Genomic DNA, 14,490 nt, shown 5'->3' on the forward strand with positions numbered 1-14,490 from the left:
AAGAACTGAAGTGAGGTCACTGTAAAACTTTAAAAGTGACTTTCCAGGAACTTCCCAGTGGTAATTGGTCTCACCCAACTTTTAAAAGGAAGTTTTTAGCCACCACCTCAAAGGTGTCATCACCTTTGGTAATGAGTCCAGGGGGAGGTATATAACAAGCCCTGTCTTAAAGAAATAGAAGTCCCAAAAAAATCTTGGCTCGGATTAGTGATATTTCTCAATTAGTATTAGCAGGGGCAAACAATGCACTTGACATGCTGGCCAAAAGCCAAGGCCTGGTCTTAAAATCTCAAGTTAGACTCAATTAAAGATGGAACAAAACCAATACAATCCAGGAGACAGCATGCTGTCAGGGGCAAGATCTCAATGGAATATACTTAAAAGCCCTCACTTTGTTCGTTCACCTCTACTGATTTTATGTCTCTGGGAAAGCACGTACAAGGTGAACAAAACAGGACCCAGAATGGAACCTTGAGGCACACCTGAAGACTGAGCCCCAGATCTGGAAAGCCACCACCAGAGAGGTAAGATACAATTTGCTACATCTTTTAACCACTGATTATGGTTTTATCACCAACAGATGCAGTCTCAACAGTGCTATTACCAACCACTGACCTTTGTTACGATTTTTTTAGAGGGATGTTTCACAAGAAAACATCTGACAATATTTAAAATGTCATCAATGTCTGTTATGTGTATGAGACAGCTTGGCCATTAGTTTATTTTTCTTAAGCGTAAAATACAATTTGAACATGTCTGAAATATACAGGGACACCGACTGCAGGAAGCTACAAAAGTCACATGACGTCTATTTGTGTAAATGCCTTTTGTAATTGTTTGTTATCGTTATTGAGTTGTGTTTCTTTATAAGCCCTAAGGGTTGCTCAGTCTGCACAAACTAATCTTCTTTTGCTGTTGTTTTTCTGTTATGTTTTGTGCAAAAAAAAATCTTAATAATAAGTTACTGTACAAAGAACGATAGACTCCATGGGTGTCACCTGAAAATTGGCAGAGGATACCGTAGATGGATGACTGGGATAATTTTTGTGCATTAATCGTCAATCTTTTCTCCAAAAAACGTGGAAATTAACCTTGGTTTGGGTCACTGTGTGTTTCTCCGAGGACAAGAGACAAAGCTGACACAGGAGTGATACTGTAACTAAAAGTATCAAATTTAAAGTATTTGACATATGTTGCGCTAAATTAAGTCTTTGTTATGATTCACTTAGTGATTATGTGTTGTTAAATTACTTGTTAAAAGTGACTGATTTCAATGACTGAGTTTCAAACCTTTTTGACTTGTGTTCTGTCATGACCCCTTGTCATAGCATGAGAGGAAAAATGTTGCTAAATTATTTAAAATAGGGTGGTGACTCCACTTATTTCATCACTTTGTTTCATCATTGTTTTTATTCTCAGATGCCTGAAAGACATGAAATGATAGTGTAATGTTGTGTCCTTTAACATGTCAATATTAGAACTCCAAGTTTGCAACCTCTGACTATTTTATGTGTTTTTACTTTTTTTTCTATTTTTGAGTGTCATGTCTGCAAGATTTTATCTCAGGAACACATTAAGCGTTTAAGTCACACCTCGGTGAAAACCAAAGGGCTGGGACAAGTGACACTGTCATAGCGTGAGTGATGCTTAAAAAGAATATGTCATCATGGAATTTTGTGATTCCATGTAGCGTGTTTGTGGGTGGGTTTAGATGACCGAGCACTTAAAATACGGTACATAAAGGTCAGGTTACCATTGAAAAGTATTTTTGCAGAGTTGCACCTTGCTGTATTTACATGATATTTTTTTTACCAAGAACCGCTGAACAAGGACGACTCTCACCATGGATTGTAAACTCAATGGACTTCGAAGGCACTATGGTAAATATCTTTTAATAATATTTAATAACATTTTTTTTAAAAGTCAGCATTGTTTTGTAATTAAATATTATAATGCAGTTTAGTGTTAAGTCACATAGATTAAATGTCCAAAAATTAGCACTCCAGAAAACGTTAAAAAACAAAATGTTTTATGCGATTTTATGTAACAAGAAAGCTTTTTACAGACTGTCATGTGCCTGAGTGTGCATTTATTTGTTAAAGTAATTGTGTGGATGTGCACGCTAATATGTATTTGGATATGAGAGGAGACTGATCCTATTTAGTCAAATTTCGAAGAGAGATCCCTCCTAGAAAAAGCAGAATTCTTTTTACCTTGTGGTCTGTTTTGCACTTTGAATCACCTGTATCCACATGATCTTTTTTAGTCCTTGTCTTGATGCTCCTGGAAGTCCAGTGGAGGCCAGTGTCTCCTGCTCCGACTCATCACCCCTGTGACTTATCCAGCGTCAAGCCTCTTACAGAACTGTTGCAACAGCAAGCAGAGGTTCTACAGGTTGCATATGTAAGTACCACCAAGTGATTCTGTCATTTTTTCTAAGTTTGATGTATTTAACAGAAAACTATTAAGGCTATTAGGGACATTTTTAGTCATAGTTTTTCTAGCTGGTGTAAAAAATTCAAATGTATACACTGGTCCAAAACCACTTAGACACTTGATCATATTTGATTTCTGTATCATCTTGCACAGCTGTTGGTGAGATGTTTATGACATCAAATCAGAGTTAACTCACAGACAAAGTGATCTTTCAGCTATTTTTGCTGTTTACTTTATCCTCTTCTGTTCCCTTTTAGTATAAATGTGACCGCATGGGCTTCTGTAGTCAGTGATGTGTTTTCCATTCTAGACAACATCATCAGCACGTCCCACTTATTCATAATATAAAATGGTCACAGAAATAGATGGACAGCAAATCTCCTGCTGAATCAGCAGAAAACAAGCGGTACCATGACATCAGTATTGACCATGGCAACAGCAGGTGCAATTTTGTACAACAGTAAATGCTGAGCAACTACTTCTAAACTACTAAATCAACTAAAGAGTCAGTGTACCAGTCCATATGACTGCACTAATTTGCTATTTTGCTTTTGTTTAGATTTTTAAAAAATGTGTATTTTACTTTTATTTTTTTTTACAGAAAAAATTTCACAAAATGAATGGTTCGGTGCCAAATGATGTTCTCGACCCCACAATATCTGGTAACGACATCTGTCAGAAGCTGCAGGACATCTACACAAAGAATGTGCTTCTTAACTTGCACATTTTAAAGGTACAAGAATATGAGACAAATCTTTGGGGCAGCCCAGAATCTATCAAGAAACCCCTGTCAGAAGTCAAGGGAAGCCTCGCCAACCATTTACATAAAATAAAGGCTATTCTCAACAACGCCACCTCTTTACCATCAACGCTTGCCCCACCACAATTCTCTCATGGTGATGACTATACAAAAAAAGAATATGGATTGGATGTCATAGGCACACTGAAGGTTTGGCTTCAGAAAGTGCATGAAGTGGAAGAACAGTAAGTGTCACTACAGTGCACTCCAATGCTTTTTAAGTGGTACTCCTGAGAACTGAGAAAAAGACCTAGATGAGGTATCCTCTCTGGTATATTCTGTCATGCTGAATTGTGTGTATTTGTATAAATAACTGTATGTATTTATTTATTTATTTATTTATTTTACCAAAGCATTCACATAATCAGGGACTAGACTTACATAACTGATCATTTCCAGGTGCATTAAGTTTACTTTCCCTACATTCTTCTTCTTTATGGTTAAATAGTCACTGCCACTAAATTTTACTTCTGGTCAGTGCCAGAATCCCATTGAATGTGTATGTCATGGAGATTATTTGGAGTCAAACTTATATGTAGTTTGTCTACAAAACCTGAGAGGCTATCACTGTAGTGTGCACCATTACGTCTCACAGAGCACAGCCATGCTACTTGCTTTGTGCAGGGTTTATTTTATTATTGCTATTTATGGATATTTATTTGTGTTAAATATAAACTCATGTGAATGTAATTTATGGCAAATCATGGGCAATATATCTTAAATTATTAATAATATATTTATTGAGTACATATTTTCTGTAAAGAGTTGATAAAAACAATTATATTATTATTATTATAACCTTTATCGGAGTTTTAATTACAAGCATTTTAATTCATACTATGTAGCATTTATCTAAAAGCCACAATTACAAGTTACATTGCAGGAAAATGTAAATACAAATAAACTAACGTGAAGATGAGTTAAATAACACACATGTGGAAAGGATGCTTCTTTGATATCATTTTATATGTCACAAGTGTAAGTTATGTAGTTTTATTTTTGTTTTTTATTTAATTGTTTCCCATTGATGCAAGTGTAGATCATCTGCTCAATCAGGGGGCACTGTAAGTTGCAGAAGGAAGGTTAGATCCTGACTGTGGTAAATGACATTCTGTTTCCCCATATATCATTGCGTTGTCAGAAGTCATTTAAAAACCTTTCAATTAAGGCTTTGTATATTATTTTGTATCATTTGTTACATTTTATGTATTTTGTTCAACCATATGCTCACAAGTAGATGGTTTGTCTTTTATTCAATTCATTTCACTGTGTTTATTTATGCCTGTGTCATTTATAGTTGTTTGTTTTTTTAAATGAAAAGCCAATTTTATACTGACTCCTGCCTCTGAGCCTGCTTCTTCAACAGCTGTTTTTAAGCTCCCACAAGATGCTCATTTTCAAGTTCATGTTAGTATTTTGTATTTTCTCTCCCCCTCTCTCTTTCCTTTTTGTCATTATTGTAATTTAACTGTTATTTACGACATCTATTGCATTCTTTAATGATTAAAAAACACATTGTTTTTCTCATACTGTCTGCCTGAATATACCCGTGTTCACCCTCTGTCTAAAATGTTCTGTTTTAGCACCTGTCTCTTTAAGCCTACCTTGCAAAAAAAGCTCAGTCTGCTCTGTTTCCGGATCTTCCACATTAACGTTCTCAGCATCTCTGCACTGTCATTGTGATGTGATGACTGTAACAGCACTGTAGTGATAGTTTCTCTTTCCATATAGTACAGTTTTGACAACACAGCTTCATGGGAACCCTGAGGGCTCCTTTAATGAATATGGACTGTGTGCATTTCTCTGTGGATTCAGTGTTTCGATTCCTTCACAGTATTTTTTTTAGCACCAATACCTGTTTTAAAATACTTTTTTAATTAAATGGGATCTTCAAAGTTTTCCAATGCCACATAACATATAATCTGAAGAGACATATTTGAATTTTAACATTATAATATTATAATTATAATATTGATATTTAAACATTTCTTTCTCTTTGAAAGTTGAAAGTTTGAAATTAAAACATAAAATTTCTCAATTTGCAATTTCATAAGGTGAATTTGAAAACAATTCTTCAATTAATATCTTTCATATGGGTTGGCAATACTAAAGTGCATTTTACGGTACAACAATTTTACATTCAAAAATTAAATAAATTTATTTTGGGACTCTTGAATATTTCTGATAACTGAAGGCAAAACCTTCATGGTAACATTGTCAGTTTGCTTTTTATGTGTTTTGCTTGGAGGGTTTTCTATTCAACAACAACCAAAACAACACTTTCATTCAACTGTTTTGCTCAGAATTGTACCACTTGTCATCAGTCCCTGCCTCTGTAATACCAACCACATCAAACTGGCAATGTCGAGTTAGAAAATACATTTCGAGGTTTGAACTGGACTGAACCGGGTTGACATGAAAAGGATATTGAGTGTGGTTAGCGTCACGTCTACGCACAGGAAGTATTGCATGAGGAGGTCTCAGAGAAGGAATGAGTCAATCAGAATGTAATTTTCTGACGTACATCAGAAAATGTTGTTTGTCGATTTTTCACCTGAAATGATGTAAAAGTTGACATTGTTATTTATCTCTGGCATTGGGTCCACAGTGAAATAATTGCTTGTGCAAAATACAAATTCACTGTTGTGGGTTGATCATGCAAGGTGAATAAAAGCCAGTGATAAATATTTCTTCTTTATAAAGAGACCAAAACCAAAGCTCTGCAAGATCCTTGACTCAAAATTGAACAAGGGGACCAGTTGATTTCTCTCTTTCACTTATTTGCAGAATGTTCATGCATTTCACTGGAGAGTTACTCGGGATGCAAAAACACAAGTTCTGATCAAATGAGTAAACCTTTGTGACAGTTGCGTTAATACAAATCGTTGCCATCAGTGATTTGCAGCATTTCCTTAAGTGGAAGTGACAAAGAGCTCTGTGCAAGGTGTTGACCTGTCAAAGGAACCCAATCTTGGTTGGTTTGCTGCTTCACTTTTTTCATCAAAGGATATGGCTAAGATCGAGATAGGGGAATTTTATCTTCAGAAGTGCTTTCACACGCCTCCTTTGAGAGGTTTGCAAATAAAAACATGATCTTGTATGATTGTCATTGCATTACTTTGGGAATCCGTCCTTGTCATATTCGAAAGCTTGAGCGGGGCAAGAATGAACTACAGAACAGGTACAGTGTGCTATCACTTTCTTCGATCATCAATAAATGCACAAGCGCAATTCTTATAAACTTTAAGAATAATGTGATGGATTCCAAAATAAAATGTGACTGTGCATTCCAGGTTTTCTGACAGTGTTGTGCACCTGCCTGGTGATTCTGCTGCAAAGCTTGGATGCAAGACATACGCTAAAGAAACATGATGTTGATGCTGATGATTCTTGCAGACCCAAAGAGCTGACAGCCCTCACTAAAGGTCTAGTGGCAGACAGCTTGGAAGGCTTTGTGAGTATCGTACTGCTGTATGACTCCACAGTGTGTCTGAAGATGGCGTGTGTGCGACGATCATAAATCACAATGCAAATTTTGCCTCAATTTATGGTTTGCAAGCAAATTGTACCCACTTTTTTTGTTACAGACTTTAAATATTATAGAGATGCATTTTTATTTTTATCTAAATTTATTTATAAATTCTATTCGATCTAAATGTAATCTGTAGAAATGTCTCGTCTTAATGTATGTAATGTCATGGTGATGTTAATATTTTAGTCTGAAAAGTGACTATAAGTGTAAAGATAAATATAAGTTATTGAAGTGTAATATGGTGGAACACAGGTTCAGTGTAGAACAGCAGAAATCCTAAAGTTGTCTTATCTGACTCATGATTTTCCTTAATTATACATAATATAACTGGCTGAGTTTATTTGTGGGTGTCTGGCAGATTGACAGACAGGCTTTATTTGGTGCATATTTTACTGTACTCACTTGCAAAACTAAGAACATAGCTGCCAGCCTGCATTTATTGTATACAACTTATGAATAATAAATGACATGAGATTTTAACTTCAGTGTGTGGGGTGAGCCTGTTATGGCAAAAAATAAAAACCAGTGCCTGTAGTACTCTTGTCTATGTAAATGCTTGGTTTGTGCATTCTGGGCTATTGTGGAAACATGGTGCAAAATGCAATCTGTAAATCAGTAATTTTTATTTCCAGGTGATTATTATTATACACTTAAGAAATCATTCTATATTATTTTCCATTTATGCCAATGTGTCCCCCTAAATCCTGAAAACTGGACCTTTAAAACCATGGTGTAGATCCATGCTGATGATATCTGCAGAGATTTGGTTGAAAACTTGTGATACAGTGAGATCGCAGACTTGATATTTCAATTGATGAGCAAAAAAAAAAAAAATCTTCCAGTAAAGTCACTGTTGGTCTTCTCTTCCAGGACAAAGCCAACGGGGCACACCTTGGCACTTGGTCCCCTGGCTTCCCTGAGCTGCAGGTCCACCAGAACTCTCCTCTTGTTGGGGCAAAAGTTCAGTGCAGCCTCCTCTTCATGGCTCAAGGTCTGAGAAAAATCCTGGAGGACCAGAGGAACAATCTCAATCCTACTGATGTTTCACTTCACGAGAAGCTCAAGAACGCCATCTCTAAGGTCAATATGCTCACAACATGTATGAAAGATACTCTCGAAGGGGAATGCTCTGACAAGCCACCCCCACCCAACATGCCCCAGAATACTTTTGAGAAGAAGCAGTGGAGTCACACACTGTTAAAGACAGCCAGGGACTATCTGACCTGGCTGGAGAGTAAATTTGTGGTCCAAATTGCAAAGGTCAAAGGGAAAAATAAGATGAAACATTCAGCCTCTAATGCAACACTTAAGAAGCACTTGGAGGGGAGCAGCTACCTCTTGTAATCTCAGCTTGTGATGCTGATGCAGTTTATGGCAGCTTTTCTTTAAAGGTAAAGGTTTTTCTGAAGATTTGTTAATAGTGACAGTTCCCCAAAATAATTAATACATATTTTCATCTTACCTGTAGTGCCATATAATTAATTAATTTAATCTAGATTGTTTTGGTGTGAGTTTCCGAGCGTTCCGGGCTCAAACCCCCAAAACACACCTTTGAAAAATGAACAACAACGTCTCTTTACAGAAATCATGACCCGGTAACTCAAGATAATCCACCGCCTTGTTGTGAGTGGTTTCGTGTAGGAACTATTTTCTTTCTACCAAACTACACTCATCAAGTGCATCACCATGCAGAAGGAAGCATACATCTACTGCTAGTTTACCTAGCACCACTGAGCTAGCTAACGTTGCAACTCAGCTGGGGAGAACAACATTAATGTTTACATCTCGCATTTTCAAGAGCACAAGACTTTCACCCATGAGTAGATGCATGCTTCCTTCTGCACAATGAAACGGTAGGCGGGTGTTGTTTGGCAGACAGAAAATAGTTCCTACATGAAACTACCAAAGCAGTCAGTCTGGATTAATAAATAGCACTACAGTTAAGAGGGAAAATGTGTACTTTCAATTTTGAGGTGAACTGTAACTTTAATGCTTATTTGTAAAATATAAAGCATTTTGACATGAATTTGGAACATTTGAAAAAAAATCTTTTTATACTCTGACTAAACTGATCAATTTAATGCAGTAGAGCAGATAAAATAGGCGATTAAATCAGATTTAAAGCATTTTTTTTCATTTTTATGATTGTATACCATTTTGGGGAAAAAGGCACATTTGCTTTCGTGCTGAGAGTAAGATGCTGAGGGGTATTCTCATCAAAATCTAGAAAAGCACATTTCCCAAAATGTCAAAGTTCCTCAAGAAGCTATACCATAAATGTCTTTGTTCAGATGAACTTGCTACTTTTAGGCCAGTGACAACATTCCCATGTGACAGCAATTAATCAATGTGCCAAATTAATACAATTCCTAATTACGGCAGTTTGTTTTCTCAGCCTTCACAATGATTAATCGTTTTGCTCTGGCCATCTATCCCTTGTGAGCATGCTCTGTTGCCTGAGGTAGAAAGAGAAGCTGATAAGAATCACCTACAGAGAGCCACCAGTTTGGACTCCAATCACTGTATTGGAAATTGTGGACAGATGGACAGTGCACAGGAAGGCAGATAAGTCTGTCAAACTCCCATCAAAGCGATGCAAGAGAACAACAACACTGTAACAAAGATTAATGTGAGCCCTGTTCTCCTCAAATTAAGTGATCAATTAATATTCAATTACAAGTTCCAGTGTTTCCTGGCTCTGAGTGAGCTTCAAATGAGTCCACATGATGCTGAAAATCAGGGTGTTTTTTTTTAAATGCTTTGACTGTACCATCTATTTGTTCCATTAATATAATGCTAATATTTTGCTAATAAAAAAAACATCTGCTTTATCAGTAATATTTCCTTTTGTATAGCACAAATAACCCTAATGTTTTCTTAAACAAACTTTAAAATACTCGATTTTCTTTGGGCCTTTGGTAGTTTTAACATTTTAGGCAAGGTAAGTTTATTTATACGGCACAATTTAGCCACAAGACAATTTAAATTGGTCTACATAAGCCATCAGAAGCATTGTAACAAAGTGTAAATCAAATAAAAAGACGTTTAAATACAATTTTAAAAATGCCATTAAAAAAAGGTTAGAGATTAGAAAATAAAAACAAGCCAAAAAAATATACACTAAACAGGTATAAAAAACAAATCATTTATATGTAAATAAAATGATCTGGCCGGCGTCAGTCTGTTTATGTCACCTGTGGCAGTTTAATGGTGATCTGTGACGGGACTCAGCAGCAACATTCAGATGAAGAGTTTCATCTGTGATTGCTCATCATATTATTTACAGTGTTAGTGTTTTACAGTGTCAGCTTCAATTGTGCATCATTATGCTACATGTCTTGGGCATGCTGTAAAAAATAATGGTGTATAGTGCTTTTAAATATTGTTTCATGTGCCTCTTTGTAACTTTGAGCAACTGCCCCTCTGAAGGTCTCTGCACAGCCCTGCTTTTTATGTTCTTCAGGTGATAGTAGGCTGACTTTGTCATTGTCTTCACGTGACTACAGCACGATTTCTGGCTTGGTCTGTTGGTTTTAACATTGCTGACTAAAGCTGAGGGGTGACTTTTAATCGTTCCTCCTCGACTCCTAAAACAATTACCTCAGTTTCGTCTTTGTTTAATTGAAGAAAAATTGTGGCGCATCTAATGGCTGAATTTCTTCAAAACACTCAGTCAGAGCTTGTATTGGACCGTAATCTCATGCATGCTTATCCCCCTTAATTTTGGATAATCTTCACACATACTAAAGTGTTAAATCGCTCTTTACACCTGTTGCAATTCATAAAAATGTCAAAGAATTTAAAAAGCAGAAACATCAACCCATTTCGCTTCACAGTCACTTTTATTAAATAGCAATTTCATATGCATGCACTAAACACAGACGTAATGACACATTCTTTGCTGTTTTCAAAAAATATTCAAGAAAACATAAAACAGCTGTTAGATTCGTTTAAAATGAAGCCTGTTTTTTATGACATGAACCAGTTTGAAGCGAATCCTGATGGATGAGCTGCCTGCTAATGTCGACCTGATGATCATCACGGATGAATGTATGAAGCGTTCTATGCACTTATGAAGTGTAAAATAATCAAATCACATACAGCATTTTGTCCATTTTGAGGTTGGTCTTGGATGTGTCCGTGTCTTTGCCACTATAATGCAAAATTGTCCAAAGACAGCAGTTAACTTGTAGAGAGTCTCTCGCCCGAGCACCTTTGGAAGTCCGAACAGGGGCTCTTAATTAGCCTACTGTTTACTTCCTACACCAGAGGAGGAAGTCAAACGCTCATACAGGAAGCAGCTCTGGAGGACTTTCTCCATAGCAGTACTTCGCTTGAGGGTTTCGATACGTGTTCTCATGTTGAACACTCTGCAGGAGAGGGAGAAAAAAAAGAATTTTTGCTGTTATTGAAATCAACTAATCGTACATTTCTGAATTTTGTAAGCATCACTATTGGGGAGAAAGAAAGGTCAAAGCAAGGGCAGAAAGAATGGGAAAAGTTTTTTTTATCTCTAGAATCTGTGAATGATTTAAGCTAAAATAACAATACTCATAAAGAGAACAGCAAAACCTTTCTATTGTCAGTTTTTGACATTCAGGAAATTTTGGAGACGATTACAGTGAGTCATAGTGAAACAGTAATGATAATGCATATCTTCTACCTTTGACGGCTTTCGGAAAAGTTCACAGACGAATACAATATGAGTGAAATATTGTTTTGTCAATTAGTTGCATATCTGCCAGACAACCGTCTTCACTCGTCGTGCTTAGTTTCAAAATGACTGCACTTATGGAACAGATAAGTTTTATGCTAATTGTGTATTTAGAAAGATAGGATTGTAGTCTGACAGAACCGAAAGATTTTATTTTTTGATATCATAACATACTTGTGAAGAGGTCCTACACTTGGCCAGGCACAGCTCAAAATGATCCTCCACAGCAGTGAAGAGGTTCTGGAAACCTTCAGCTGCTCGATTCAGGAAGCGCTCCAGGAGAGGTTGCTGTAGAAGAGTGCACAGATAAGAAAGTGAGCGTGTGGAGAACACATAAGTACAGACTTCAATCTGCCCAAACTTGCTCTTTCATCCCCTCGTAGTCACTGCCATTTTTAGATCATCATCTAATAAAACATATGCCTGCAGCAATTTCACAACTTGCAGCGTGTGAACAGTTGAGTCTTTTTTTTAGTTGTCAGTAATAACTCTAACCCCTGAGCATCCTTGATGCGACAGATTACCTTATCGGGCTGGAGGCAGCAAGACACGCAATACTCATAGATGCTACAGCAGCCGTTGGCCAGGCAGCTTTTACAAATGTACTGTCTGGAGCTGGGAGCATTGACGTTACAGCAGCCGTTAACCAGCAAGTCCTTCCTCTCGCAGACGTAACCTGTGAAAGATTAACACAGACATACACTGATTAAAGGCGACAAGCAGTCTCAAGGAGCTGTGGTGTTATCACTGTTGCATGGTGGTGAGTAATGGATTCATTACTCACCAAGTTCGTCTGTGAGTAGTGTTTTGCCCTGGATGGAGTTTCTGCACTGAGTGATCTGTCGGCTGCTGTTGCCTAAGTTGAAACGGACTTTCCAGGGGATGCGATGGTCTGAATCTCTAACCTCTAAGAGTGTGCGGTCCCGTATGGTTCGCTCCTCCTGTAAAATTCACACGGGGGGGGGGGGAGGTCTTGAAATGCCATCGAGAGAAACTTAACATTCAGAATTGGGTCAGACAATATGACAATACATTAAGTGAGAAAATGCAGTGGGACTATAAAATTGGATGATTTTTTTTTTCTGGTATTGGTGCTAACATGAAAACTTTTGTTTTGATGTCTTTCAGAACTAAAAATGTTTTCTTTAAAATATTTTTTTATGGAATATAAGAAGTCAAGTTTCTCACATGTTAGATGTTTCAACAAAACAGTTGTAAAACACCTTTGCCTATGTAGGTTGTCTTAAAGTGGAACATTTCTGACTGAAATCAGATAGAAATTAGCTGATTACATAACTCAATGAAAAAAAAAGGTTGGCAATATAATCTTTAATCTTTTGAACAGAAATGCAGAAAGGGCATTTCCTGCTGGTTCCTGCTTCTCAACTTTCTGCTGTTTTTATTTGTGATAATAAATTGAATATCTTTGGGTTCTAGATTATTGATCAGACAAAACTAATAAATTAAACATGTAATTTTGGGCTGTAAGGAGTTGGGATGGCAGTGGTTCAGGAGAGACAGATTGTCCTCTCCTGTCCACATGTTAAAGTCTCCCCAAGGCAGTGAACCCTGAATTGATTGATTTTGCTTTATCATTTCTTAAAGGTATCTCATGTACTAAACCATTGAGGAAAATATTAAAAGTTAATAAGCAGGAACAACAACAACCATCATCAAAAATGTCCTACAAGGTATTAGGAAAACTCACCTCTGACATAATATTAACAGGAAATAATCTGCTTAGACTTCACCGGTACTTTTTATTAGCCGTTCTGTCCTGTTATTGGTATGCACTGAATGTAACAGGACATATTCAAAAAATATGTCACTTAGTGGGGGATCTGGGTGAAGGTTTCTGGAGCAACTTAACCTACTTCAAAGGTGCATGGAGAACGAATTCCACCAAAGGTGCAGAAACTCCAGCAACAGTTGTAGTATTTAGGACAACTTTGTTAAAAAAAACAAAAACTTTCAGCTTGTGGCCTTTGGATGACCCTGCTGAAGGCCACAGGCCAAAAAGCGTAGGTCTTTTGATGCAGTTTTTTAAAGACAAAAAATTGGTTCCCTAAAGGAAAAAAGTTTGGGAACCACTTATTTAAAGCAATATTTGATTAACAGGGTTTTTTTTTTTTATACAACTGTGCAGGAGCATCTTGATCTATCAGGTGATTCATTGTATGAGACTAACATAAGACATGTAGTTATTTCATAAACAACACACTTTGCTCTAATATAAGATCACATATACAGTAATAATTTCATCCATGTGGCCCACTCCTGGTGCAGAGATACTTGCAGAGTGACTTTCTGTACCTGTTTGAGTGTGCTGGTGAGAAAGTAGATGAGCGACAGTCCGAAGACTACTCCCAGCACCCAGCGCTTCCTCAGTAACCTCCGCAGCACCATCATAGCATGGCTTTCTTGGGGAGACTCCGGTGACAGCGACAGTCCAAAACATCAATCCTCCAGTGGGTTATCGATACCCAGACTGATCGGCAGCGCGCAGCTGTGTCCCTACGTGACGATGCTTAAAAACTGTAAACCCGAGCCCTGTAAACTGACGTTAGCTAGCTTTATCAGCAAATGCCATACAAGTACCTGCAAGCCAAGACGTTTTATTTTCACAGTCAAGACGCATTTGCTAACCCATGTTGCAAGGTTAAGACACTCACAATTACGCTACTATGGCCGTAAATATGAATTATGGTCGGATACGGCGTTAAAGTGGTGAGCGCGTAAGCTCGTTTAACGGTGTTTCATCATAAAAGCCTGCTTTGTTAGCCTGCTAGCTAGCTGTCGCTAGCGTTAGCTTTCAGCCTTGGATGAGTCACAAACGGATGTTTACATAAATATTAATGCACTGTGGCGCAGCCTAGTGACCTTATTTCGTCTCATTGGAAGAAAACGATTCTGTAAAGTCCAACATTGCGTCTAAAAGGCTGCAACTGTGATGTTTATCCAGCGATATCTGTCATCCACCATCAGCAAAACAAATTTCCAACACGGATG

General features: G+C 37.3%; 2 protein-coding genes and 1 long non-coding RNA gene across 3 annotated transcripts; 2 read left to right on the plus strand and 1 right to left on the minus strand.

Annotated features, from left to right (window-relative positions):
• The first annotated feature begins 1,896 nt into the window (after positions 1 to 1,896).
• LOC148189696 (uncharacterized) lies at positions 1,897 to 4,571 on the plus strand. The gene is made up of 2 exons (XR_015776374.1): positions 1,897 to 2,403; positions 3,038 to 4,571. It is a non-coding gene; the product is annotated as an uncharacterized LOC148189696 (long non-coding RNA).
• A 938-nt stretch (positions 4,572 to 5,509) lies between these two features.
• On the plus strand, positions 5,510 to 9,596 carry LOC121943921 (uncharacterized). The gene is made up of 3 exons (XM_042487530.2): positions 5,510 to 6,416; positions 6,529 to 6,689; positions 7,638 to 9,596. The coding sequence occupies exons 1-3, from the start codon at positions 6,335 to 6,337 to the stop codon at positions 8,109 to 8,111; spliced, it is 717 nt and encodes a 238-aa protein (XP_042343464.1). The 5' UTR covers positions 5,510 to 6,334; the 3' UTR covers positions 8,112 to 9,596.
• A 994-nt stretch (positions 9,597 to 10,590) lies between these two features.
• On the minus strand, positions 10,591 to 14,490 carry spring1 (SREBF pathway regulator in golgi 1). The gene is made up of 5 exons (XM_042488882.2): positions 13,795 to 14,490; positions 12,266 to 12,422; positions 12,006 to 12,157; positions 11,656 to 11,769; positions 10,591 to 11,137 (listed from the first exon to the last, which is right to left on the minus strand). Exons 1-5 carry the CDS (start codon positions 13,888 to 13,890, stop codon positions 11,054 to 11,056), a joined length of 603 nt encoding a protein of 200 aa, XP_042344816.1. The 5' UTR covers positions 13,891 to 14,490; the 3' UTR covers positions 10,591 to 11,053.

The sequence above is a fragment of the Plectropomus leopardus genome, chromosome 4, assembly GCF_026936395.1.
Source record: "Plectropomus leopardus strain MGB_pleo_1.0 chromosome 4, ASM2693639v1, whole genome shotgun sequence".
Lineage (NCBI taxonomy): Eukaryota > Metazoa > Chordata > Actinopteri > Perciformes > Serranidae > Plectropomus > Plectropomus leopardus.